This window comes from Carassius auratus, unplaced genomic scaffold (genome assembly GCF_003368295.1).
Source record: "Carassius auratus strain Wakin unplaced genomic scaffold, ASM336829v1 scaf_tig00002576, whole genome shotgun sequence".
Lineage (NCBI taxonomy): Eukaryota > Metazoa > Chordata > Actinopteri > Cypriniformes > Cyprinidae > Carassius > Carassius auratus.
The window spans coordinates 791,608-817,798 of record NW_020523459.1 but is presented as its reverse complement, the minus strand read 5'-3'; the positions used below and the strand labels follow the sequence as shown (position 1 = coordinate 817,798).

General features: G+C 35.5%; 2 protein-coding genes and 1 pseudogene across 3 annotated transcripts in view; all 3 read left to right on the top strand.

Annotated features, from left to right (window-relative positions):
• The window catches only part of LOC113069874 (E3 ubiquitin-protein ligase RNF220-like), a 40,442-nt gene extending 24,890 nt beyond the window's left edge, over positions 1–15,552 (top strand). The window contains exons 2-15 of the mRNA XM_026242969.1: positions 4,400–4,526; positions 5,929–5,974; positions 6,057–6,149; positions 6,918–6,960; positions 7,308–7,412; positions 8,130–8,173; positions 8,521–8,632; positions 10,260–10,350; positions 10,474–10,560; positions 10,646–10,698; positions 10,905–10,989; positions 13,744–13,852; positions 14,084–14,158; positions 14,269–15,552. Coding sequence (XP_026098754.1) covers positions 4,400–4,526; positions 5,929–5,974; positions 6,057–6,149; positions 6,918–6,960; positions 7,308–7,412; positions 8,130–8,173; positions 8,521–8,632; positions 10,260–10,350; positions 10,474–10,560; positions 10,646–10,698; positions 10,905–10,989; positions 13,744–13,852; positions 14,084–14,158; positions 14,269–14,340 — 1,142 coding nt within the window. The 3' untranslated portion in view covers positions 14,341–15,552. The remainder of the gene's footprint in view (positions 1–4,399; positions 4,527–5,928; positions 5,975–6,056; positions 6,150–6,917; positions 6,961–7,307; positions 7,413–8,129; positions 8,174–8,520; positions 8,633–10,259; positions 10,351–10,473; positions 10,561–10,645; positions 10,699–10,904; positions 10,990–13,743; positions 13,853–14,083; positions 14,159–14,268) is intronic.
• Positions 15,553–17,028: 1,476 nt separating this feature from the next.
• On the top strand, positions 17,029–21,785 carry LOC113069825 (guanylate kinase-like). Of its 2 annotated transcripts, XM_026242879.1 has the most exons (9): positions 17,029–17,089; positions 18,451–18,566; positions 18,659–18,700; positions 19,020–19,097; positions 20,317–20,413; positions 20,622–20,760; positions 20,848–20,932; positions 21,007–21,092; positions 21,204–21,785. In XM_026242879.1, exons 2-9 carry the CDS (start codon positions 18,455–18,457, stop codon positions 21,234–21,236), a joined length of 672 nt encoding a protein of 223 aa, XP_026098664.1. In that variant the 5' UTR covers positions 17,029–17,089; positions 18,451–18,454; the 3' UTR covers positions 21,237–21,785. The 2 variants fall into 2 exon arrangements, with proteins under 2 accessions (XP_026098664.1, XP_026098665.1); XM_026242880.1 differs by lacking the exon at positions 19,020–19,097.
• Positions 21,284–25,885, top strand: LOC113069833 (armadillo-like helical domain containing protein 1; annotated as a pseudogene).
• The last annotated feature ends 306 nt before the right edge of the window (positions 25,886–26,191 follow it).

Below are 26,191 nucleotides of genomic sequence, written 5' to 3'. Positions count from 1 at the left end.
AAGTCGTGGGATTTCATGTGTTGCGTGATTCTCTGCCCCGAAGTAGCAGTGCTTCGCCTAAGCAGCAGTGCTTCGCCTGTGCTTCCCCATAATATAGTCCCAAGCCAATATCTGCCTAGGAAATCGCCTAGTGTTAATCTGGATCGCTATTCGTACTCGTTGTGAATACGCAGTCCACAAGAAGTAATTAGGTGGGTTTTTTTTATTTTTTTGATCACTTTTACTCAGGCCATGCTAGCTGGCAACAAAGGATTCCATTCATTGTGCTAAGCTAAGCTAACGCCGACCCAGTCAAACTAAAACAATGCATGCACTGACACAAAAATGCATTTGCCCACCTATCTAAATGTAGGAAATAATGTGAATAAGCCCTATTTCAAAAAACGGTGGAGTGTTCCTTTAACAACTTAAGAGCTTTAAAAACTTATGGCATTTCTAACTAGCACGGTAATAACGGCGTTGTTCTTGAAGCAGGTGAACTAGAGTTTCGCTATTAGTAGAGATGCTGCTGCCAAACTCTGCTGAGAGATGCACAGATCTCTCTCTCTCTCTCTCTCTCTCTCTCTCTCTCTCTCTCTCTCTCTCTCATAACTTCAGTAATAATTGCATTAGTCTGACGCTTTATGTTGTGGCCGCATCACCACCTTGAATAATTATTGTATAATAATTCAACGGCCCATTGTCAGTTTTTTCTTACTTAAATTAAATTGTTGTCCTGACAGTATTCCCTTTTTACAAAATGTAATTGTAATCTGATTACTTTCCTTTTAGATGTATTACGAATTAAAGTTCTTTGTAACCTTCTGATTATGTAACACCATTACATGTGTTCTGTAACTCTCCAACCATGTGCACAAAGAAGGTATGTGTATGTGTATACATAGACACTCATTCATTCACATTTCCACATTTGTTTACACACACACACACACAGGTGTAGTACAAATACTTTGTCTGTGTGGACCTCAGACAGGAGAGTCTCTCTTGTCCTCTGGTTTGCAGGTGTGCGTCTTCATTTTGGCCAGTTTCTCAGACTTGGTTTATTTGAAGTGTCTGCCTTCACAGCCATGTAACTCCTGCTGATGAGTTCTTGGGGAAACCATAAAAGCAGCATCCACCCATCAAATAATGGGAGTTTATCTCTGAGGGGAATGATGGTCTATGACCATCACACCACAGTTCGAGTCATGACACAGGGATGGGTGAGGGTTAATGGGTATCATTAGAATATCATGCTGACTGCATCACATTGTTGTGATGTGTACTGCATAACTGTTCCTCCAAAGGCTTGACCTTACACAATCTTGTTCATTTTCCCTGGTGTTAGTTTTTTTCACACTCTCTCACATAGCTCGTCACTACTATTGATCTCTGTTATTTAAGATTCCCTGAGTGCTCATCATTTAAGTCTGTTGAGAAGATCTAGAGAATAATTCCCACCCTTAATATCAGTTACTATCTCTTTTGAAGAGACACACTGAAGCCCAGTTTTCTGCTGACAACCTGGCCAAATCTACAGCATATTGCTTCAGATATATTGTGTTTATTTACAAGTAGATGCTCATTTTAAAATAAACATAAAAAAATCAAATATTTAAATTTAGCACTGCTTTGGGTGTCCGTAGTCCGCTCTCTTTCTCTTAAAGGATTGCATGCTTAAATCTACTTTTCTTGACGATTTAAATGCATTTTATTGATTTGCTGGAGAACGGTGGTTGCAGAGGTTTGTTAAAAGATCCTATCTATTTTCTATATGCATGTTATTGATTTTATTGTGAAAGATTCATACATGCCAGGGTTACAATATTACACTAAGACTAAAACAAACAAACAATAAATAAAAATAAAAATGTTCATTACTTGAAATAAAATAAATGCTAACTGAAGTAAAATAAAATAAAAACCTTAAACCTTATTAATTATATGTAATTGGCAAGTCAAATTGCCAAAAATAACTGAGAACACACCCTATGTTTTTTACCATATATTTTATATATTCTATACATTTTTTCTTATATAAAAAAGGTTTAATTTGGATGTCCTTCACAATATGGAGGAAAAGAGAAGACTTTAATTTCATTGCAAAAATGTTAAATTTGACGATATTTCATAAGAGATACACTTGAGTCTAAGTTCAATGAATCATTTGTATTTGTTGTCTTCCTGTAGAACTGAACCTGCTCTTCAATGTTTCTCCAGGGCTGAACTCTTTGACACTACACACAGTTAAAAGCAGCAATCGGCTCTCTGGAGTGATGAGTGCCACAGTTTTATCGGGTAGCTGTATACATGTCTATCCTTCATCTTTATGGGGACATTTATGATGGAGGGATTTCAAAGACATCGATCACTCTCCTTTGGATCTGAGACCATGATTTTTTTTCATGCTTTTTGCATGCCTTGTTGTTGTTTTACTAAAAGAATATGCATTGTTAGTAATATACTGGAGAAGATTTATATCGAAATCAAATATTCCCAGGTTCATTGTAGTATTTTCTAGCTTTTTTAGTGTAGCATAATTTTTTTTGGCGGGAGTTGTTTAAAAATATTCATTAACAAGACACTGATTGTCAAGTATGTGGAGGCGGGAACAGAAAAGAGTTCATTGACTTGACATTGACTTGACAGTAAGGATTTTAATGGAAGATATTTTCACTGTAATCTAATAGATCGCTTTATAATATCGAACATGCAAGTGCATGCCCCTTCACGTCTCTCATTCTCTCGCAATTTTAGCTGAGCTCTAGGACTTATCACAGTAATATTTCCACCCTGCCTCCCATTTCAGACATTGATTACACTCAATAACAGAAAATTTTGACTTTTTCCCACATGTACATGGTCCAGTGCCTGAGTGATTAAGTTGTTTCTAAGCCGATTAATGAAAGAAGGTCTGAATAAAAAAAATTCCTTTGAAAATGAAATAAATTACTTTCCACAGCAGATGTGTTGCTACATTGCCTATTAAGTTGCCTATTAAATAGCTTTTTTCAATGGCCCATTATTTTCCTCAATAAAAACACTCACTGGAGCTTGCATACTCCCTGCACTTCAGAAAGCATATTGAAGGAATGATGAAATCCCCTGTATAAAATGAAACATTTGATGTCTTAAACGCAAACCAGACGGGTTCAGGCTACTTGACAGGCTTCATGGCAGGTATGGAGTGGCCCAATTCTGTTTTATAACTGCCACTCTCCTCAGAAAGTCTGCCAGGGAACAAGCCCCCTGCCAATCGCCTGCCTCTCGCATGCCCTCGGATTACTGAAAGATCTGCCCATTGTGGAGTTATTGAAAATCATGGCAGAAACCATTAAGGGACCTCCCTTTACTTGATTTCAAATGTCACACTATTCTATTCTATTCTATTCTAGTTTTCAGTTTAAAATGCTTTACATGGATTACTGAACATTAGAAACTGATAAGTCTGCCTGAAATCTAAATTGTGACCTTTTGAAAAAGCCTTTGCAACCAGTACAGTTCACGTCAATCAATAACTGAGAGAGCAAGGTTCATCTGACCTCCAGTAATATGACTATTTACCCCTTTGCATGTGGCTGTGAAATACAAGCTTTTAGTATTGTATTTTTCAGGCTTGTGACATATTGTCGTAATGTGACAGAAAGCCAGGATGAAATGTGGCATTTTGGAAAGGTCAGTTCATGGCCCGTCTCACGATTCGTCTCCCATCATGACGTGGCAGTTGTCATATGTCATTCCCTTTATTTAAGCAGTTGAGTTTAACTAAATCTTGGTTTTAGGTTTTTTATGTATATTAATTAAGGCAGTGTATCCATGTTAAGGTTTAAAATAACCTTCTTCTTCTTTTTCACTATTTCTCATTAATTCCCCCGATGAGAGTCCCTTCAGCAAGAGAAGGGAAAAAAGACATGCTCGTGTCAGAATCAAATCAAATTGCTTTTATCATCTTGTTATTTGCTGATGTTATCAGTGGAGGTAATGTGGTTATAAATTCAATTTCCTCCATGGAATTTCATTGTTTACTGATGTTGGTTGCCTTTAGGCAGAGATGCAAGCAGTTAGTACTTGTCAGTGATTTTATTTGAGATGAACCGTAGATGAAATTTTAAAAAGAGGGGACTCAAAGTGGGGCCGACTGTCACTTTCTCAAGGGCGTGGCTCCAGTTGACGTTTACATGCAGGTCCATTATTCAGATCTATTTGTTTTCATCTGGCCACTTGTTAGCCTGTGATGGCCTCGCTATGAGACCGGTATTGCTACTCGATGTCTCGCTGTTGATGAGCTTCATTTATGAGACACATCTGCCTGGACTAGATGATTTTTATCATTGTAAAGAATTCTCTTTATTGCTCATTGAAGGTTTATAATAATAAAGAATGTCTTTTTTGTTTGTCCCTCTGTCACCTGTCTCTCCAGGTAAAGTGAAGGCCCTGTACGACACTCAGACGCCCACGTGTCCAATCTGTCATGCTGTGCTGCGGCCAGGAGAGCTGCAAGAACACATGGAGCAGGAAATGGAGCGTCTAATGCAGCTGCACAATAGGTACATGGTCCGAATCATTCTCAACACACATTTGAAGCAGCCTTTTAATTTTCATTCATTCATTCATTCATTCATTCATTCATTCATTCATTCATTCATTCATTCAAACCATATAGAAGTAAATGTATGTATTATATTTACAATAAAATGTTAAACATTTATTTATTTAATCTTGAGTACTTAAATTGAGAGTATCCCAATGATGACCCAATTTTTGTGGTTCTTGAATGTATTTTGTGGCCATAATCAAAAATCCTAATAAAAATCCAACAAAAACATTTATTTATTCATAAATAAATATTTCCAGTTATTATTTCTTCAAACTGCTGGGTTGAGGGCATGCTGGAGCATAATATATGCAAATACAATATATATTTATTGCATATATACACTGTTTTATTTACATGGTATTTATTTAAGTAAATAAATAAGTATTAGAGTATCATAATGCTGTCTTCTGTGAAAGTCTTTTACAGAGGAAATCTGTCTTGTTGCTGTAATGAACATAATACAATCCTTATAATGACTGAGACAATCAGTCCATCAACCTGCCTTAGTCTCTTTGCCTCGGCCGGAGCATGTAGACCGTAAAGTGCCACTGACAGTTAGCATGCTCTTCTGTCACTCTTACTTAAATCACATCTAGGCTCATGAAAATGCATCGCCGCCCATAGTAAAGACATCAAAACTGGAGACAAGAACAGGAGAGATGGAGGAAGGGCAGAATTAAAGCAGATTGATACTCTGAACACACATTTACACACACACACACGCGCGCACACACAAGTTCCCAGACACCTCCTCCCTGTATCCTGTCCTTTCCAAAGGCATATTAAATGCTTCCAGGTCTTGATGGCATATTTATCTACAGCCTCTGGGTATGTGCACCATGCCTCCACCCTTCTCCTTGTCATCATTGCAACATCACAAATTACAAGCTGTTATATTGTTCCTGACGTTTCACATCCAGTCAGGCTCAAGGCAGTCCCTGTGAATCTCACAGCAAGCTAATAACGCATTTCCCCAACGTTTGCTATCAGCTTCAGACGAGGCAGGGTTGCACATTAGCCACTTTGAACACATGAAAGATTTCTCCAATAAAGAAATTATAGCCATAATCTGCTTAGTGACAGAGCTGTGGACAGTAATTGTGTCAAATTGAACTCGGCCCCGGGGTGTGTTAGATCCTTCCTGCTTTACAGGACCTGAGTGGAGACAGCTTTTTATACATTATATTTATTTGACTGTGAAGAAAATGTAGTTTGAGAACATTATGTAACCTTATCCCTTGTTTCCAAGCATATTCTGGTTCAAGCTTTGTGTTTAAAATGAGGCTGAGGTTTATTGGTAATGGGATTGTGGTGATGAAATATGTGTTAATAACACTCTCTTCTGTTTACAGTCAGGTTCCCGCTCAAAAGGAGTGTCTTTCTGTTGGTGTGCCTAAGGTACATACTATCCACTATCCACACTTGTTATATACAATTTATCTATGTCTACAGGCAATAATAACCACTCTACCTCTCTCAGTCTCTGTTCTCATTGCATATAAAGAGAGAGGGTTCCTCCTCTGCCTCCTCTCCACGTCCCGGAGATGAGGCTGTGCACTCGGACAGGTACCAGGTGAGCACAAAATACATATTATATACATCTAGCTGCATTAGCTTGCATGTCTCTTGTGGAGCATATTAAACTTTTAACAATTACAGGTGGAATCACACAGAATTTGTGAATCCTCTCCTAAACTACATATCTCAGTATAGTGCTGCCATCTACTGGACGTTAATGTAATTAAAATATGTGTATTTATGTTCTTAAAGGCAGTGTGTGCTAAATATTAACATTGCAATTTCATTCTGATTTCTAATTATTGACAAATGTATTATTTAGTTTATAAGAAATAAAATAAAAAATATACATATTTATATATAATTTAAAATGTTTCTAAAAAAAAACCCCATAATTTTAACAATTTAATAGCGAGTGGAATAATAAAAACTAATAAAGTATATGTTGATCACATAATAGTTTTATAATTTATTTATAAAAATCACTTATTATTTTACAGATAATTCTGTCCTTAGAATATCACACTTTATATATATATATATATAAATATATATATATATATATATATATATATATATATATATATATATATATATATATATATATATATATTCCATAGTATAAATTGGTCTTTATATTTTATGTTTGCAGTGTATAGTCCCACCGATTTGCAAGTCATTAGCATCAAAACATTTCAACTGTGAAATAAAAATGTCAACATTCTAAGAACGAAAGGCCCATTCAAAAAAAAAAAAAAAAAATTGAAAAAGTGTAATAATGGGTTTTGAAGAGTCCCTTTTGTTCTTCTCTTTTTCATTTCAGACATTTTTGCGAGTACGAGCAAACAGGCAAACAAGACTCAGTGGTATGTTGTCAATGACTTTCAGTATCTCAAAATATTCTCCATGTACTGTATTTCTCAGTTTTTTCATTCAGTCATTTCCTATGGAGGGTCATAAGCATTCATTGAGAGCTTGGATCTGACCAAATTAACGAATCTCCTAATGATTAAAACAAACATGTGTTTTATTCCTTAAGACATTATTTGATCTTTGAAACTGATATTTAGTCATTATTATAAATAAGACAGTACTGGTATACTTTCCCTTACAGTTTGAACAGTCCCAGTTAAAGCCCCACCCTTGCCATTTGACCTAGCACCCTCACGAGCAGAGCAGATTATTAACCTTTAACCTTTTGATATGTTAACAGTTAAGGAGCTCTGCTGGTGCAGGTGCTACGCCAAACAGAAAGTGAAATCTGTTCATGATTGGCCTGACTGTGGATTCCCACATGTTTCCTCTTGCCCACTGTCTGGTAAGCTGTTCTCCACACATGGCACATAACAACCAACACTTAATTTTATTTAGTAAAATTAGGTATTTAAAGAGGATTTATCTAGAATACCTATCAGCAGTTACTTAAAATAATCTAAAAGGAGAAAATGACTCTAGAATCATTTTCTGCAGATGTAAGTGTTAAAAAAATAGTGAAAATATAGAATGAGAGAGTGAATTTTCTATAGTGTTTAATGTAATATTATGCCCTTGGCACAGAAATACACAGAGTATTGAATCTCCGTACTGTGAAATATTGGTACTCTATCATGTAACAGCTTCATCTCTGTTTTTATAGTCTAATTTGACTATATTATGAACTGATGCTCCTAAAGATTAATGTCCCGTAACATCATTAGGAGCTAAACTATGCTAAATTTTACTTCTTCTGTGTGTGTGTTCAAGAGAAGGAGATGCAGAGAATTCTGGAAATCTTTTATTTGTCTTAATTTTATAATACGATAAACATATCAGGCAAATTCCCATGCCATTTATTTATATTTTGCAGGACACAGAGGCCTTTCTGTCTTATCAGTTTATGTAAGCTTGAGATTGTATATATTTCCATCATTAAACTTCCACTGGAGAAAAATCGAATGCATTTATGCTGCATATGAATGAAATGTGAAAAGTTTTCAAACTTTTCAGCTGTTTTGTTTCATTGTTTCGTTGTTTTTCTTCTTTTTTATTTTTACAGCACGAACTGGGAAACTGAAAAGACGGAAAGCAGAGGAAGATCAGGTATGATGAAAATGCAGCTAATTTCTAATTGTGCATATGTTTAAAGGTTTCATTCAAAACAATGAACCGTCCTTCCCCTTTAGACTGTATCTTCTCTGGATCTGCTTTCACTGACAGATCACAGACCGTTTGAGATGTCTGTACTGACAAGCAGTATGAGATATGATGTATAAGACAGATAGATGTGGCAAGAAGGATCAGACAAACTATAAACCTGCATGTGAAATATTTGTTTCTTTTTATTTTCTGATCCTTTCAGCTGTGGGAAGGTAGCAAATTAAATTGTTGTCTTGAGGCGGATGCAGACATTTTCACCAGAGATACTGATATGTGTGTGTTTTCTACAGAGAGACAGTGTGTGTGTTGTTGATGATGGCTCTGTGCTGACAGCCGGGAGGGATTTCGAATGGGCCGAACAGAGAAGAGTACAGATGGTTTCTGTTCTCAGAGGCTTCAGCGGTACAAAACACAAACACTTCACATTAATTTAACTACACACCAAATACATCCATATAAATCAATCCATATTTACAGTATAAATTGTCAGATTGGACTCAGGTATCAGATTAAAAAAACAAATATCTTAAGAAATCGTAATGTGTAACAAAAAAGACATTTGAAAACAGTTGTTGTGTCCAAAAACCTACAAAACTGTCTACAGACAAATTCAGTGAAAAAAAAAGAAATGTTGAAAAATAAATAATTAATTGCAATACTGAAATGTATCTATGAACAGTAAGTTCAGCTAAAAACTGATTATTTAATCAAACTTCTAAGTATGCTACACTGAAAAAAGTGTAGTATTTACTTCAAAACTATTTTTATTCAGAAATTGCTAGTAAATTCCACAAAGAAATTAGTCAAGTAAAACATTTATTAAATTAAATTTGAAATTTGAAGTAGAAAGACTGAAACAAGACTATATATATTTATTATTTATATATATATATATATATATATATATAGCACGTCCTGATTTTGCCAAGTCCGATGTGTTCCTAGGTCAACATATTTTGTTGACCCTGGAACAACATTTTACTCCAAAAATATATTCTTAACCATATCCCTACACCTAAACCTAACCTTAACCATGAGTAATCCCTAAAATCAGAGGAAATGATAGATGAATGACACTGATGTACAAGCAACAAACACTGATTTTAAGCATAAACTTCACAAAATCTATAAACTGGTTCTTCAAATCTGATTGGTTAATCACAATGTTGTTCCAGGGTCAACAACGATGTTGTCCCAGGAACATGTCTCACTTGGTAAAATCAGGTTAGGCATATATGCATATATACATACTGTATACTGTATACTGTATACTGTATATATATATATATATATATATATATATATATATATATATATATACATACTGTATACTGTATATATATATATATATATATATATATATATATATATATATATATATATATATATATATATATATATATATATATACTGTGTATATATATATATATATATATATATATATATATATATATAGTTATATGTATAAATAATACATTTAACTATGTATTAGTTTTTATGTAAGCTTATAGCATTATGCTAAATATATTAATAGTCTATTAAAATCAAATGCAAAAGCCAAGTCTATTTGTAGAGTTAATGCCAATGCACACTGTTCCCAAATCAGTTGCTTATGAGCTTAACTGAATGCCTATGTATTATCTAAACAGCAAGCTCACTTAGTTTTGCAACAGAGCTTGTGTGTGTGTGTGTGTGTGTGTGTTTAAGAGAGAGAGAAAGAGAGTGATTAGTTCACAACAGACACGTGAGATAATGGTAATGATGTTAACCTCATGAGAAGGAGATTACTGTAAAAGCACAGGGGTCAAAAACAGAGACGGAGCCGATCACAAAGGACTCAGAGGTCATCCAGACCCCGTGTCCTTAAAAGCACTTTGATTTTATTAGCACTTTGCAGTTCATCAGTAGAGTGCATTTGTATCTCAACCTATTTTTTGAATTTCACACTCTCTATTCCTTTGGCACTCTTGTTCTGTAAAGCTTTTTTTCTTTTTGTCATTGAATGAATCCTCATGTCAAATGTCTTAAGGTTTGGTGAGCAGCACATTGAAAGAACATCAGGACAGTGATGCAGATCTGGATGTGGACGGTGATGATACTTTGGAATATGGAAAAGCACAGTATCCTTGTTTTTGCTGTCAGTCAGCACAGTTTATGGCATAGCAAGTATGTGCACTGATCTTTTGTTCTTTCATGAAAGCATTATTGATAGTAAGAAATGTTTCCTCAGCAAATGATCTCAGATACACAGAGGCAGATGTGATTCCCTGTTCAGGAAATGAACCCAGAGATGCAGAGGAGAGGCCGGCGTTAAGAGGAGCTGTTTTAAAGTATGCACACACAAAGCATATAAGTTTTATTATTAGGGCTAATACGCTACTTTATTAATACTGTTATTTTGTTTTGCTTTAAAAGTGATGACACAACTAGCAGGTTATCTCCAAACCAAACCAAGTTGGCAAACTCAGGTGAGCAAAAAGATTTTTAGAGATGTTAGTTTAGTAAATGTTTAATGTAGTTAGTTTATACACACACACACACACACACACAAACATCTACCAGTACAACAGTACACATATATGCTATACTGTGTATATTGTATGTATATACATACATAGTGCATGTGCTCTTTTGCATAAATCAAATTATTCATAATGCTGTACTATGTCTGCAGAAACTCCTACGACAAGCAATGGAGAGTTTGACAACAATAGAAGCACAACATCTCCTACAACCTGTAAGAACAGCGAGTTAGAGATGTAAGTATACCTTAATAGGATAAGTTACCCAAAAATCACCCTATAATTTACTCACCCTCAAGCCATTGTATGGGTATATGACTTTCTTCTTTCAGACAAATCAAATCGGAGTTATATAAAAAATGTCAGGGCTCTTTCAAGCTTTTTTATGGAAGTGAATGGGTGTTATTTTTCAATAGTCCAAAATACGTCAAATAAAGAGCAACCATCCATAATAAAAAGTGTCCCATTTTGTAATTTTTAAAATCAGAATACAAAGAAAGGATTTGTCCCTACTTCTGTTTGATTGTGACGTTAATGCACAATTTTTAATACATTAATACGTCATAAAACTTTTGCTCATTACAAAACTGACATTACAAAGCTATTGAAATGGCAATTTTTTAAATCAATCCTAATTGATATTTATTATATCCTAATCGAGCAGTGGTTTGTGATTTGTGCATGTATTCCAGACACTATTAGCTGTGATGCTCATATGTGAGATACATGTAGGTTAAGATTCAAGTGCCTCCACCCAATCTCCTTCGTCCTTCTCCTCTCCAACATCCATGTCATTTTCTTGGAAGAGATCTCTTCATGATCATGATACAGCTCTTCTTAAATCTTGTTGGGAAGTTTTAACCTTTTTTGTGCACTGGGAGATAGTTTAATGCATTACTAATCGTGCAACTGAGATCAAGTTTGCAGGGACACATGAGGAATTATATATGGCTGACCCATTCAATAAAAGTCACACAAATCAGTTCTTTCTCAGCGGGGCTACATTTTGGCAGGTCCACTGGAGTGTGTTTGACTTATGTTTTGGAATGAATCATTAATACGCATGATTGATCCATTTTTCAGTCAAGGAGTGTCCGACTGCAGAGAAACAATGAAATACTTTTTCTAAATGTAATTATTCTAAATGTATTATGTGATTTGTAGGTATTTACATGTCCACCCACAGATTAGGGAAGTTGCATCATCACTATCAAAATAACAAGCCTTCTCTCTCTCTCTCTATCACACACAAACAAAAATGTAAATGTTATTATGGGGCGGCAGTGGCTCAGTGGTTCATGTAGGTTGTCTACAAACCGGAAGGTTGGTGGTTCGATCCCCGGCTCCACCTGACCAAGTGTCGAGGTGTCCTTGAGCAAGACACCTAACCCCAGCTGCTCCCGACGAGCTGGATGGCGCCTTGTATGGCAGACACCGCCGTCGGTGTGTGAATGAGTGAGTGGATGGGTGAATGTGAGGCAAATTGTAAAGCGCTTTGGATGGCCATGTGGTCTGTTGAAAGCGCTATATAAATGCAGTCCATTTACCATTATATTATATTATATTATATTATATTATATTATATTATATTATATTATATTATATATTATATTATATAGATGATTGGCTAGCAAATTCTAACATTTCATATCATTTTAATATATTACTACTATATACTATATATATATCTATATATATCTATATGTGTGTGTGTGTGTGTGTTAAATATATCATACTATTATAATGAATATTTAAACATATAAGGTATGCACTTGTGTAGGATTTCTATTTTTCTGCGTATTTTTGTACCGGATCCGTCACCACTCTCCAATAGGTATTAAGCCTGAGGACAAGGGCAGTTATTTCATATTTCCATTAGACAGCTACAAAAGAAAACCCAGCATTCATTATTCTTATATTTGGAGGCTATTACATGAGGCATTTTTGATGGATCACTTAAACACCCCTGCTTTCATAGTTCAATTCCTGAGAGCTGATTAAATGGGGATGCCTTGGCCAGGATGTTCCTACCAGGGATTAGGGTGCTCTGAGCGAGTGTTATTTAATTGTGGTGAAGTGGAAACACTTGAGAGAGGAAGGGTTAGCGAGGCGAGAAGGAGGACTGTTCCTGACAAATGACAGTATGCTGTGGGGCTTGCCGCCCAGCCCTGTGTGGAGACACTACATTTACATTAACATTTAATCAATTTGCAGACGCTTTTATTCAAAGCGACTCACAAATGAAAACAATAGAAGCAATCAGACCAGCGAGAGAACAACAACAGTATGCAAGTGCCATGACTCAGTCTCAGTTAGTCTAGCGCAGTACACAGCTGTTTTTTTTTAATTAAGAATAGAAAAGAAAAGGTAAGTGCTAGTTTTAGTTGGTCAAGTGCTTAGCGAGAAAGATGCGTCTTTAGATGTTTTTTGAAATTGACTAAAGACTCAGCTGTTTGAATTGAGATTGGGACGTCATTCCACCGGCTGGGCACAGTCCAGGAAAACATCCGTGAGAGTAAAAGTAATAAAGCAATCACACTGATGCAATGTTTGCACACTGCAGTGACATGACTGTCGCTCACCTGCTGTAGGAAGGGCTGATACAAGGGGCCATCCTAGCTGTTTTTACCCACACTAAAAGTTTTTGGAATTGTATAATTACTACAAATGTCTTTTATTTTTGTCTTTTCTTTGATTATTTCTTGTGGCTACCCAAAAACATTTCACATCCATTTACTTGAACATAGATATATGCAGTCAGTGTATGCTCTTTGTTTTTAGTGTTCATTATGGCATCACAATAGCAATGCAGACTCTCATGTATTACAGTGTTGAATTTGCTTCTGAATCCACCTCAATTAATGATGCAATCTGTCTGATAACCATTCATGTGTAATTTAGAATTCATAACATGGTCTTCAGCGACAAACCCCTCAGTATGCAGTTACTCTCTAATCAATCTCTGATGGATTTGTTCTTTGTTTCATTTAGCTTATCGGAGGACCCCTCCCTCAGTACGCTGGAGGTCCTGAAAACACGGATCAGAGATCTGGAGAAGCAGCTCACACGAGGGGACAGGTTCAAGTGTCTTATCTGCATGGTAAGCTTGACCATGCATATTTATTCAAAAATGATTTTTAAAAACACAATGACACAATGCTGAATTTAAGCAGCATTTACTCTAGTCTTCGGTGTCACATGCTTCTTCAGAAATCATTACAATATGCTCATTTGGTGCTAAATAAGGGTGTCTTATTATTATCAATGATGAAAACAGAAAAATAAGTTTTTCTTATGCATGTAATTTTATTGTGTAAATATACTTTTTCAGGACTCCTACACAGTACCTCTGACCTCCATCCAGTGCTGGCATGTCCACTGTGAGGAATGCTGGCTTCGCACCTTGGTGAGATGAACATGTATCATACTGTACTTAACAAAAGTGACTTCAACAAGTGTAATCTTTATGTTATTTTTGACTGTTAAATGATCTTGATTGGTCCCTCATTCCTGCAGGGAGCTAAGAAACTGTGTCCACAGTGCAACACTATCACCTCACCCGGGGACCTGAGACGAGTGTATTTGTGAAGAGTTACAGCTGTGCTGTCATCTGCCTGTTTGCACTCTACACAAACGGATCACTTCTACTGAGGGGAACCTTTCTGGGCTGATGCAAAACTTAGAGGACGTCTTGCCTAACAGAGTCATTGCCCAAAAGGTTCTTTCAGAATGCAACCCAGTTACATGAAGACCACTGTGTTCATTTCTTAATGAGATGGTAAATTTTTAAAGTACAAATCTGCCGTAACAATATTGTAAGGACAGTAAAACTGATCACAAAATGCTTCTATGTATAAAATCTTGTTTTATAAAATATTAAGTTATTCTCATTGAGAAAGTTCTAAAGCAATCTGTCAAACAGTTTTGTGAATGTTTACACTGAAGAGTTCTTTTCTCATTTGGATCTAGCAGTGCTGATATCTGAAATGGCAACTTCTAAATCATTCATAAACTGTTTTGTGTAGAATGTGAAAATTTCATCCTTATGAAACTGTAATTTAATATTGAATGGGATTCTTTAAATATGGTTTAAGATAAATGATCATTTCAGCTGTTACACAGGTGGTATACCGTAGTGTAATTGTTTATATCATGATTTTTTTTTTTTGTTTCATTATCCCCTTATGCTTACCATGCGTAAAATCTCAAAGACAGGAGACTGAATATGATGCAAAATTACAAAGCCATTCTCACAAGGTTTGTAGATTCAAAAAAGTGATAATTTTATCAAACAGTTCACGCATAAATAAAAATAGGTTCATCAACAGATATTCTGAGTTGAAGTAGTTCCCTGTATATTTTGGACTTTTTTTTGCTCTTCTACTTCAACTTTTAAGATTCTGTGCAGATGTAATTGTCTACTTTCCTGTAATGAATGAATGAATGATTGACAGGTTATTGTATTGATATGTACTGTACAGCAGAGCTGCATCGAAGAACACGTGCTTCCCCTTCCTTAGCAGGTGGAATTGAATCTAAATGCAGGATATGGACGCTGAGGTTGATCTCTGCTTAGCCTTTACTCCTCTCCACTGCCAAGCAGAATAAAGGTCTGTTAACACTGAGTCACTCTATGACATTATGACTCAAGGAACTAAGCTCAGAACTAACAGAAAAGGAATTCAATTTCCTTTGTGGTATTTTAGCAATAGTTTTGTTACTCTAGTCAAGATCGTGAAGCACTTTTGATAGAACTAAAATAGAAAGAAACACAAAACCAGCTTTGTTTTATGATGATGCATTTTGTACAGACCCATCTGTTTTTCTTTGCTAAAAAAAAAATAAAAAAATCTAAAGTTGTTGTCTATCAAATGTCATTGTCAGCCTTAAAATAGTTTTCAGCACCAAGGCACCATCACCATGCTCCTAATGTGAAGCTGGACCCATTTGGAAGTGCATTTATGCATTTTACTGACATTTTATCTAAAGCTACAATACTTACATTGCATATATTTCATCAGTTAATGTACTGTATTCCCTGGGTATCAAACCTATGTCGCTGACATTACCTGTACCTCTATTGTTTGAGCTGAGAAAGTAGCAGGTACAGTACAATAAATAATCAGAATTTCCTCTTTCTTTTCAGTTTGTTTATTGCATCACAAGTATCTTTTAACACCACAGTTTGTTTCAGCCATTCTAACAGATGACTGTAATGAATGACCTGATAAAAGGATGTCTGAGGCTGATGTCCTGACATATCTCTAATTAGCAGCGCTATACAGACACTCGTCTGTGTGAATTTAGGTTAGCTTTGGATTAGCCTCGCCTTGTGTCTAATGTAAAAGGAAGGAACTGCTGTACTACTCTCAGTGTATTTTACTCCTAAATGTGACCAAAATTTTCATTTAGACTTCCAGCCCCAGCAACCCTAATTAAATAAAAAAATTTGGACAATTTGCAGGGGATATCTTAGCAGACCAAACTTTTTGGACACTCTATCGAGATTTTTAGAGACAAATTTGAAACTTTATTTGACAAAATTATTATTGTTTGATTCGGATCTGTGAATCTATTTGTTAATTTCTCAGAGCCTTTAAATAATTTTTTTTAAATAACATTTGTCTCCCAAATACATTTTTAAATAACATTTTTATCTGACTATGAATTGTATGATATTGTATGATAATTTAATATCAATAATATCATGTTAATAATTATTATTTAGCACATTGTATCTAAGTATTTTATATAGGTATCAGTACTCAATTTTGATAGTGAATTTTAGTTTAGTAAAACTCCATATTGCTTGAAAATATATGCATATACAGTTTTGTAGCATAGTTTGAGCGTTATTTATAATTGACAAAAAATATTATATTGTTAGAGTTTTGCCCTATTTAGATGATTTACAATGCATTTCAGGATAGACTGGGGCTAGTTGTCTCACATTTGAGTTATATGCTGTAGGTATATATATATAAACAGTATATAGTTATAGATATTTAGCTTATAGATATATATTTAGTTATATATTGAATTTTTTCAGGCTGGCAGTTAATATAGACACACAAGTCTAGACTACAAAAAGCCTTTGAACATTTTCACCAATATTTCTCAAGAAAAACAATTGATTATGGCTTTTCAAAATTTGATTATGATTAGTAACTACTTATCTCTGTCATAACAACAGATACACGCAGCCAGCAATTTGATTGGCTGAGTAAACGGAGGAGGTGGTAATTGTCACTGGCAGTAAGCTGTGTCATTGAGTTAGAAACACACACACACACACACACACACACACTCACTTCGCCATCTAACCTGCACAGACAAGGTAAGAGCCGTCTTTGATTTTTTTCTGGTGTTCAAAAATTATAGGTCAAATTTATGGCTTATTGTCATGTTGGAACTAGGCAAGACTGTCTCATGATAAGAAGGGTCTGTCATTAAACATAGATGAAATGTGATCAATCTAAAAAGAATAATGGACACATATCTGCACACATTACATTTTTTCCCTGATCAGATTGTTGGTCAAGTTGGTTGGTCTTGTCTCCAGCAGAGTCCCTAAAAATTAACCAAACATGATTCCAGAGAGACGTTGTAGAAAACATTAAGATAGGCATCAGGTCACTGGGCCTCTGTCATTTGGCTTACATGCTGGGTAATCCTCTTCACCGTCCTCACCTGACTTCATTAAGATATTTCCATGGCACTTTACATGAACACGTAAATCCTTAGCTGTCATGTAAATCATGTAAATGCTTTGCTAAATTGCATTAGTGAAAGAGACAGACTCTTCAATAAATTTAATTTATAAAACTTCACAGAATATTTTTTTTATATGTTCTGAGCCATTTAGATCAACACATTAAAGTTACTTTGACAAAAATAAATTTATAATAATAATAAAAAATAAATACAGTTTCTTAGTCAGGAAATAGGTGCCCTGTTCATTATTACAAGACCCGGTCCACAGACCTCAAAACAAAATCACTAATCACCCGGATCAGTGGATTAGTTCCTGAGCTTCTCTATTGGAGAGACGCAGGCATGCAACGGGCTCAAGTGTCTGTCCATGTCAGCTCCTCTATAGCTCTCTCTCTCTCTCTCTCTCTCTCTCTTTCAGCTGGACACCAAGACCAAAGCTTCCTACTTGACCTAATCCATGTTCAATATGGAAGGTTTATCAAGCTCTAAATCTCTCTTGAATTGTTATGGTTTTATGGTCTCGTCCTCATTGCAAGCAAACCTATATTTAATGTGTAGTCTAAAGATATGGGAAGCATTCCACCTGCTTTCTAAAAGTTGAAATGTTTTTTTATTTAGCTGTCCTAGCTGCATTTAATTACACTACCTTTTATTCAGAAAGGATGTATTAAATTGAACAAATGTGACATATTACAATTAATTAAGTACTGTTCTTGTGAACTTTTATTTATCAAAGAATCCTGAAAAAAAATCCATACAAATATTAATCAGCATAATTTATATTAAATTGTCAAAATATTTCAAAATATTACTGTTTTTACTGTACATGTAAAACATTTCCCAGCTACCTACAACCCTATTAGAACAGACCTGCAACTCATTAAAAAAAGGTGTTGCATTGGTTTGTGGATTTATTCACCAATAAACCTTAAACATCTCACATACACTTTAACAAAACAAATGCACCTGTTTTGATTGTCTCAGGGTAATGTCAGGACCCAGGCCTGTAGTTCTGAGTGGCCCATCAGGAGCTGGGAAAAGTACCCTGTTGAAGAGACTCATGAAAGAATATGAAGGGGTTTTTGGATTCAGCGTCTCCCGTATGTAGCATTCCAGACAAATACAAGACACAAGACAAGCAACCAAATGCCAGGAATGCTGTATGAATAGTTTGATCTCTTTCCTTCTGCAGACACCACCAGAAATCCTCGGCCAGGAGAGGAAAATGGAAAAGGTAGGGCAGAATGTCCCACTTCACAATAATTAAGAGGCTTGCTTTATCAGCAAAGCAAATGATCTTAGATATGAGTTTAGAAATATACTAAAAAACTAAGGTAAAAAAAAAGAAAACAAAACAAGCCATCTGAGCATTGAAAAAAGGTTTTTCCACCTCCTCCCATTATGTTTGAAAGCCCCTCCACCATACCTGTCCATAACTTTCTTCTTTGCTGCTTCTTACTCCCAAGTGAACTGTTTAGATTCATTTCAACACATTTCATAGGGGTAAATTTCTCTTTTTATTCCCCAATGTGCCTTTGTTGTTTTCTCTATAGGGCTGAATTGTCTCCCAATGCTTCTGGGGGCTACATTACTTCCTGTAGCAGACGTCCTGTCCTCTGAGACATCTAAAGGTGTAGATTTGGTTTCCATTATTGATGGTTGTTACTGATTATTGGCATATCTAATGTGACGAGAGAGTAATGGGGGTTACTTTCATCTTTCTAAAATGTAAAACATTGTACACAAATTAAATTTCAGGCCAAAATGATAAAGATATGATTGTGGACATCACATGTCCTCTCTGACATGAATGCCAGTGTGCACTTTGGAGTAAAAAGCCTTTGAAAATAGCCCCCCTGTGATCCCTAGGTTTTCCATGTGATGTGAACTCTTGCCATTACGTCCCCACCACAGCACAGATACTCAGAGAAGAAATCATTAATATCACAATTTATTTTGATGAACAATCTTATATAGCAGTTTCCTAAACAAGGGTCAAAATAAGCTTTAGGATGTCTGCACATTTTTACACAAATTCAAAACTAAAAACCAACAGTTGAAACAAACAAAAAAATAATCTATGGGAAAGAAATACAGGTTTATTTGAGACATTTAAGGTGGAACGGGAAATACTGCATCTAAACCAGCTTATTTAATTGCTTATTTAATTGTTTTGTAATCCTTATGATGTTTTCCCACAGACAAATGTTGTTATGCTAATGGGAGTCTCCATTGCAGTGCTGACATGGATGATGTCAGTGTTTGTCCTCCTGTAGTTGTAAATTGTTTGTCTTGTGTTGCCTGCAGAACCATTCCGTCCCTCTTTAGATCCCTTCTGATGTGCTGTTTGTGGAGTTAAACCGTCAGAATGGTATGAATCCAGCAACGCGCAGTGCCTTTACGAAAATGACTCTTTTTTTGTGAGATTATTAAAGTATTTTATGCGTGAACGCCGCTATTTTTGTATTTTAGAAGTTTAGAGTTTAGTTCACATATTTCGTATAATTTAGTTAGATCAACAATTTTAATTTCGTGCAGAGTTTCTGAAATAAACATTTGGCGCCCCCTGCTGAGCAGAAAGAATTTTGAAATGTCACAAAGTTAATAAAAAAATACAAATAAAAATGTAATAATAATTTAGTCATTCCTTAGTCATTGTCTTTCCTTTCCCTTTCTTTTTTTTTCTTTTTTAACAGATCTTGCTTTTGATATTTTCAAAATAATTCAACCCTTTCAAATAAACACCCTTTCAGGCCAATTGATGACAATAGCTTACAATGTTTCCTTGTTAACAGTCACAATTTGCTTGGTTTTATGATTCATTTTCATTTATTTCTGTCCCCAATCCAGATTACCACTTTGTCACCAGAGAGAAGATGCAAGATGGAATCGATAAGGGTGAATTCATTGAGAATGCAGAGTTTTCTGGGAACATGTATGGAACCAGGTACATTTTATTTGTAAATTGACATCTGGTTTCTGATTATCCCCTTAATTCAGCAGAGAGGTACTTCAATGCTATTTCTTTGTCTTCATGCCAATGCCCAACAGTAATCATTTTGAAATGGCTGAGATTGTCCATAAGTGTATAGCCTAGTCAATAACCAAAAAAAATATTAAATGTTATTGCTCATTAAATTCACTGTCACTTGCAGCAAATCATCCATAGAAGACGTTCAGGCACAAAATCTCATCTGCATCTTGGATGTTGACATACAAGGAGTGAAAAACATTAAAAAGACAGATCTGAACCCCATATATATCTCCATCCAACCTCCTTCAATGGAGTTACTGGTAAGTTAATAGAAACATTTTCAGTTTCATAGTTATATAGCTTTTAAATTGTGATAAAATACAGGAAGGTGGTTTATTTTCCTACAGGAAAAGCGTCTGAGAGACAGACAAACAGAGACCGAGGACAGTCTACAGAAGCGTCTGGAGGCAGCGAGGATTGACATGGAACTCAGTAAGTGATATTTACAGTAAATTGGTTGTGCTTGGGAGAAAACCTTTATTCCCTTGCCATTTTCTCCTCTGTAGGTAAGGAACCTGGGGTTTTTGATATGGTAATCATTAATGATGACCTGGAAGAAGCCTATGAGAAACTCAAAAGTGTTCTTATTGAGGTAAAACTATTTTATCTCTGTAAAAAGATTGCATAATTTTTATTAATTTCATAAATAAATAAATAATTTATTGTTATTGTAAATAAGTTATTGGGGTTTTTTTTTCAACAGGAAATTGAGAAAGTGCAAGATGCCAAGAATTAGGAAAGGATAAACAGCACTTTTGACCTTTTTGCCCGACAACACAAGACATGAAGCCTTTTTTCCCGCCTTGTACGGTGCAATCATGATGTTGGTTCTCATGTCAGACTCTATTCACTTAAATGGGTAATCAAGACGGGTGTTATGTTCAAAAGAGTGTGATATAGAGCTTTTCTCTGTGGGTGAGAGAAAATCTATGCATTTATGTAAAAAATATCTCAATCTCAGTTGAAGACTTATCTCTATTAACCCTTTCCAGCATGTTTGCACCTTGAATTATGAAGGGAGAAAACTGTAACAAAAACGCATTCAGTTAGCTATTATTGATGACAATAGCTTATCATCAGCATATTAGTTGAGAAATTATTGTTTTTAACATGTATGATCTTTGTAGAGAACTAAGCTATAGCCTAGGCTACAGCTCGTTTGATTCTCAGGTAGCCAGGTTTAAATGTATCCACCTGAATGGGATGCACCTTCATGTTGCTAAATTTGTGTCAAATATAAAATTGTCATTTTGGGTTAGCTTAAATAAAATAAAATGAAACTACAGCAACACAACAGTCATGCTTTTCTTCATTATCTTTTTTTTCTATATCTGTTTACTCTTTTAATGTTAAAGTGAAGTGAAATAAAGTTAATAATCTCCTAACTGATTCACACCAAACGCACACTGTAAGCGTCAGTAAAATGGCAACAAACCTGCGGAAGTGAGGATGAGAATCTTGCCTGTAAACAGTTTATTTAGAAACCAAAGCATATACATGATATATCATGTGTGATATGCCTTGAACATATCAAATATGATATAGATTGTAAAACTGTTAATGTTAAGTCAATAGGTTTCAGTTTTGAGTGAGCATTATAAAACAAATGGGAAACAACCACACAATTCGAGGAAAACAACACTTTGATACTGGCAAAGTAAGTCTACGTTCTCTCTAACGTTAATTTGAAAAACAGACAATATGAGATAAATGAGGTTTTTGTTGAAAATCTTCATTTATTGTCCGTTTTTATGTAAAAAAAAAAAAGTAACCAAGCTTATCTAAATAAACATTTAGAAATAATGTACATTTGTCTCTTTATGACACATTTTGATTGACAAAATGTTTTATATGTTGTGATTTCATACTGAATCTATTAAATATATCTAAAATCTTTGCTCTGGATCTATTAAGGACAGTCTCTGCTGGACAACACTAATATATTAGTACATTTAGTAACACACTATAGCTGATATTGTTAATTGTTTCCCACAGTCTGTGAAGTGCTTGAGTCTAGCAGTAAGGAGCAGGTGAATATCATTCAGGTGATGTGTTTCCTCCATGAGTGGGATCGGGGCAATAAGACAAGCACAGTCAAATGCTAAGTGACTTTCTGGCCATGAACACAGGAAAGAAATGTCCTGAACTGGAGCTTGAGTTTGCTCAAGTTACCAGCCTGTTTCTTGCTCGGCTCACTGCTTGGATAAGACTAATGTATTCACACATATGGTCATGCTTTATCTGTGCTCTAAAAAAAATTGATTCCTTCTAAATATCTGACTAAAACTTACAAAACTTAACTGAGAGATATCAGTCATGCCATGTATGCCTCCTTGCATGTTTTGGAACATGTCTAGACTTTCATCTGAGAGCAGTGGTGGTTTTCCTCTCTGCCAACAGCAGGTAAAATACCAAATGAATGCTGTGAATTAATGTTAGTACTAGATGTCAAGCACGCAAGGTCCTTGTGCAAATTAAACACTAGAAAATTCCGTAACAGAAACACTATCTATCCTAACATGGTTTCATTTTATTAATTTGTATGATCAGTCACCAGTACATGATTGAGCTTCTGGTGACGGGTGGAGTGCTTACACTGCTTGAGATTCTAGGACAAGACAAACTCAAAGATGGGGATAAAACTGAGGCTCTTTGTCTGCTCCAGATCATCGCCAATGCTAGCCAAAAATATAAAGAGCTTATCTGTGAAAGCTACGGTACTTACACAGCAAACTACCAATCAAGAAGTGAAACAGCTCCAGCTCATTTTTCAGTGATGTATTATGGAATGACAGTTTGCAACATTTCCATGAAATATTGTGAGGTTAAAACCTTGCATGATCTAACCTGGATCCATTTTGAAGGTTGGGAATTTTGACAGGCAAGCTCTGACAACTTTATATACACACATACAGTATATACTGGCTCATGAACTGATTTCAGCTCTCCCATCTGTTCTTTTCTGATTGACATGTGTGAAGGCCGTAGCTGAATGTTTGGCCAAATCTGAGACAGAGGGGACTCAGGAGACCGCCGCCGCCCTGCTACAATCTTTAGCCCATGAAAACCCCAAATACAAGAATCAGGTGTACAAGGGTCTTTTCGCCCTGCTGACCTGCACTTCACCAAGAGCACAGCAGCTTGTTTTACATATCCTAGTTATACTGTTTTGCTGGATGACAATAAGCATCAGAGGAATATTTAATTGTTTTAAAAAAATCTGTACCATTGTATATGAATTTAAGTTTGCATTAAAGTTACTTTTTTGTATCAAACATCAAGATTTTAAATTAATTTGTATGGGAAAAGTATATATTGTATGTGCCTGGTCAACATTTTATGTTTTGGCTGTTTTGCAGCTCACTTTAATTATCTTGTGATATGACAAATAGATTTAAAAAAAAGTACAAAATATTCCAGATAGTATCTCTAATAATATGAGCTCATGAAAACTGCATTCATAATAAATAATTATTTGAGGACTAGAAAAATGGTTTTTAAATAATTTTAAATAATATGTATGGGATGTCACACTGCATCAAATCTTTTTATAATTTGTATACATTTGTATAAATTCTACAAAGTATATAATTTTGTTTTGTCCAGCCCATCATAGCATATTGTAACCCTTATTGAATCTGCTGAGGTCCTGCATTTAGAAGTACAATAAGACGGCAAGTGTACATTTTGTTTACCCTACTGTGAATCCCACCGTTTCATTTCTACTTTTATTTTCACTTCCAGCCATAGAACTGATAACAGAGCTCATGCAATCAGAGGTTAGACTGGCTCTGCTCAGGGGTCTGGTGGCTTTTCTCAAACCAACTAAAGAGAAAAACACCAAACAAAAAATCCTGGAGGGTATGATCTTCTGCTCATCTTTTTTCAATTAAAACATGGCACAAAACTTGTGTAACATGCAAGGTATTTGTTGTTTGCAACTGAAACAGTGGTTCTCCAATAACAATACTGCTTTGCATTATGATCACGTTGCAGCGTGGAGACAACCTCCCAATTGTTACCTTTTGGGCTTTGTAATATAATTTAAAGCAGATGCAGATGAGATGAGAAACAAACATGGATTGTGGCTTGAATTTGCATCTTTCTCAGTTATTGATTTATCTGACATAAAAGTTATAAATAGTCCTGTGTTGTATTTCAAATTCAGCTGAAACAGTTTGATTGTTTTGTTAGATCCAAAATGACTGATTAACTTCCTGTGCTTCTCCAGCAAGCAGCTTCTGCAAAAACCATCAGGTACGTCAAACAATGGATACATTCAAGACATACAGCATGGAAAATATTATATAAGACATGCTGATCTGTGTGTTTATTATGTACGATATATTGACATGATGTTACAGCATTCTGGCACAGACAAGTGAGGAGATATCCAAAGAGCTGCTCTCTCTCAGAGTGATCCATCACTTACTTTATGCAATGGGGAACCAGGAACATGTAGATGCCCAGAGACAAGCCAGCCTGGCTTTGGAGGTACAATTAAAACCACCTCATACCCACACTCACTCGCTTATTCTTACATACTCTGATTCTGAATCATCCATAAATAAATGCAATACTGGGCAAGCAATAGACCAATGATAATCTGATATTAATGTATAATGTCTGTTTAGCATTTTGTGCGCATGTATCCAGTGGTGGAAGAGCATGTATGCAGAGCTATAGGCACCAGACTGTTTGAGTCTTTTATGGTAAGGTCTACTGTATATATACACATACATACTCTTGTGGGAAACATGGAAATAAAATGTTTCAAAAAGTGTATAAGATGAACATTTATCTTCTATGGTTGTCAAAGAATAATAAATAAATAAATAAATAAATAAAAAGTGGGGACTGTCATATTTTTTATTTCATTTATTTATTTTTCATGCCATTCTCAGTGTGGGTCTCATGTTACAGCAGAATCAAATTGCCACAGTGATAGACTACTAGATGGATGAAGGTAGGCGAGCTGTCTGACTCCTCACAGTACCTCTGGAATGCCACGTTTTATGCTGTTTCTGTGTCTTTATTTTTAGAGATGGCCGACTGTGGTAAAACTTGCTGCAGCGACACTGGAGGTGATAGTTAAAGCCATAGAAATAAACAGACAGAGACATAGTGAGCATCTGACAGCGGTGCATTATTGTCTCCCTGCAGGAAGTGAACCAAATGTGGCTGGGTCGTGGATCTGTAAGGTAGGTTTAAATAGACTGTTGTAATGCAGAAATAATTTAAGATTTATCCAAATTCTGCATTACTTAATATTTGCTTTCATATATTTATGTAATCTGCACATGCCTGCATAACATACATGTTGATTCCTGCATTAGGTGGTATCAGAACTGGATGGACAAATGCCAAAGACCACAGCAGGACTAATGAAACAGCTGCCTGGGGTTGGACATTACATCGCCAGGGTGATCAGTTCTATAGTTCTATAGGTAACTTTGTTTTGCTAAAACATTTGATTTGATGAGACATTTAGCATTACATTACTTGCTCACCAACGGCTCCTCTACAGTGAATGGGTGCAAACAGATGATAAAAACATCACAACAATCCACAAGTGATTCACACAACTCCATTCAAACTTGTGTCTTGTGAAGTGAAAAGCTGCTTTTTGCAACAACAACAACAAAAAAAATCCATCATGAATGCATTTTTAACTTCAAACTGTTGTCCATC

Bases quoted from the DNA above. Each gene is read 5' to 3' on its own strand.
- LOC113069825 (XM_026242879.1), top strand. From the start codon at position 18,455: ATGTCAGGACCCAGGCCTGTAGTTCTGAGTGGCCCATCAGGAGCTGGG. The intron at 18,567-18,658 runs GTATGTAGCATT...TTCCTTCTGCAG, and splicing joins TTTTGGATTCAGCGTCTCCC to ACACCACCAGAAATCCTCGG. The intron at 20,414-20,621 runs GTACATTTTATT...TGTCACTTGCAG, and splicing joins GGGAACATGTATGGAACCAG to CAAATCATCCATAGAAGACG.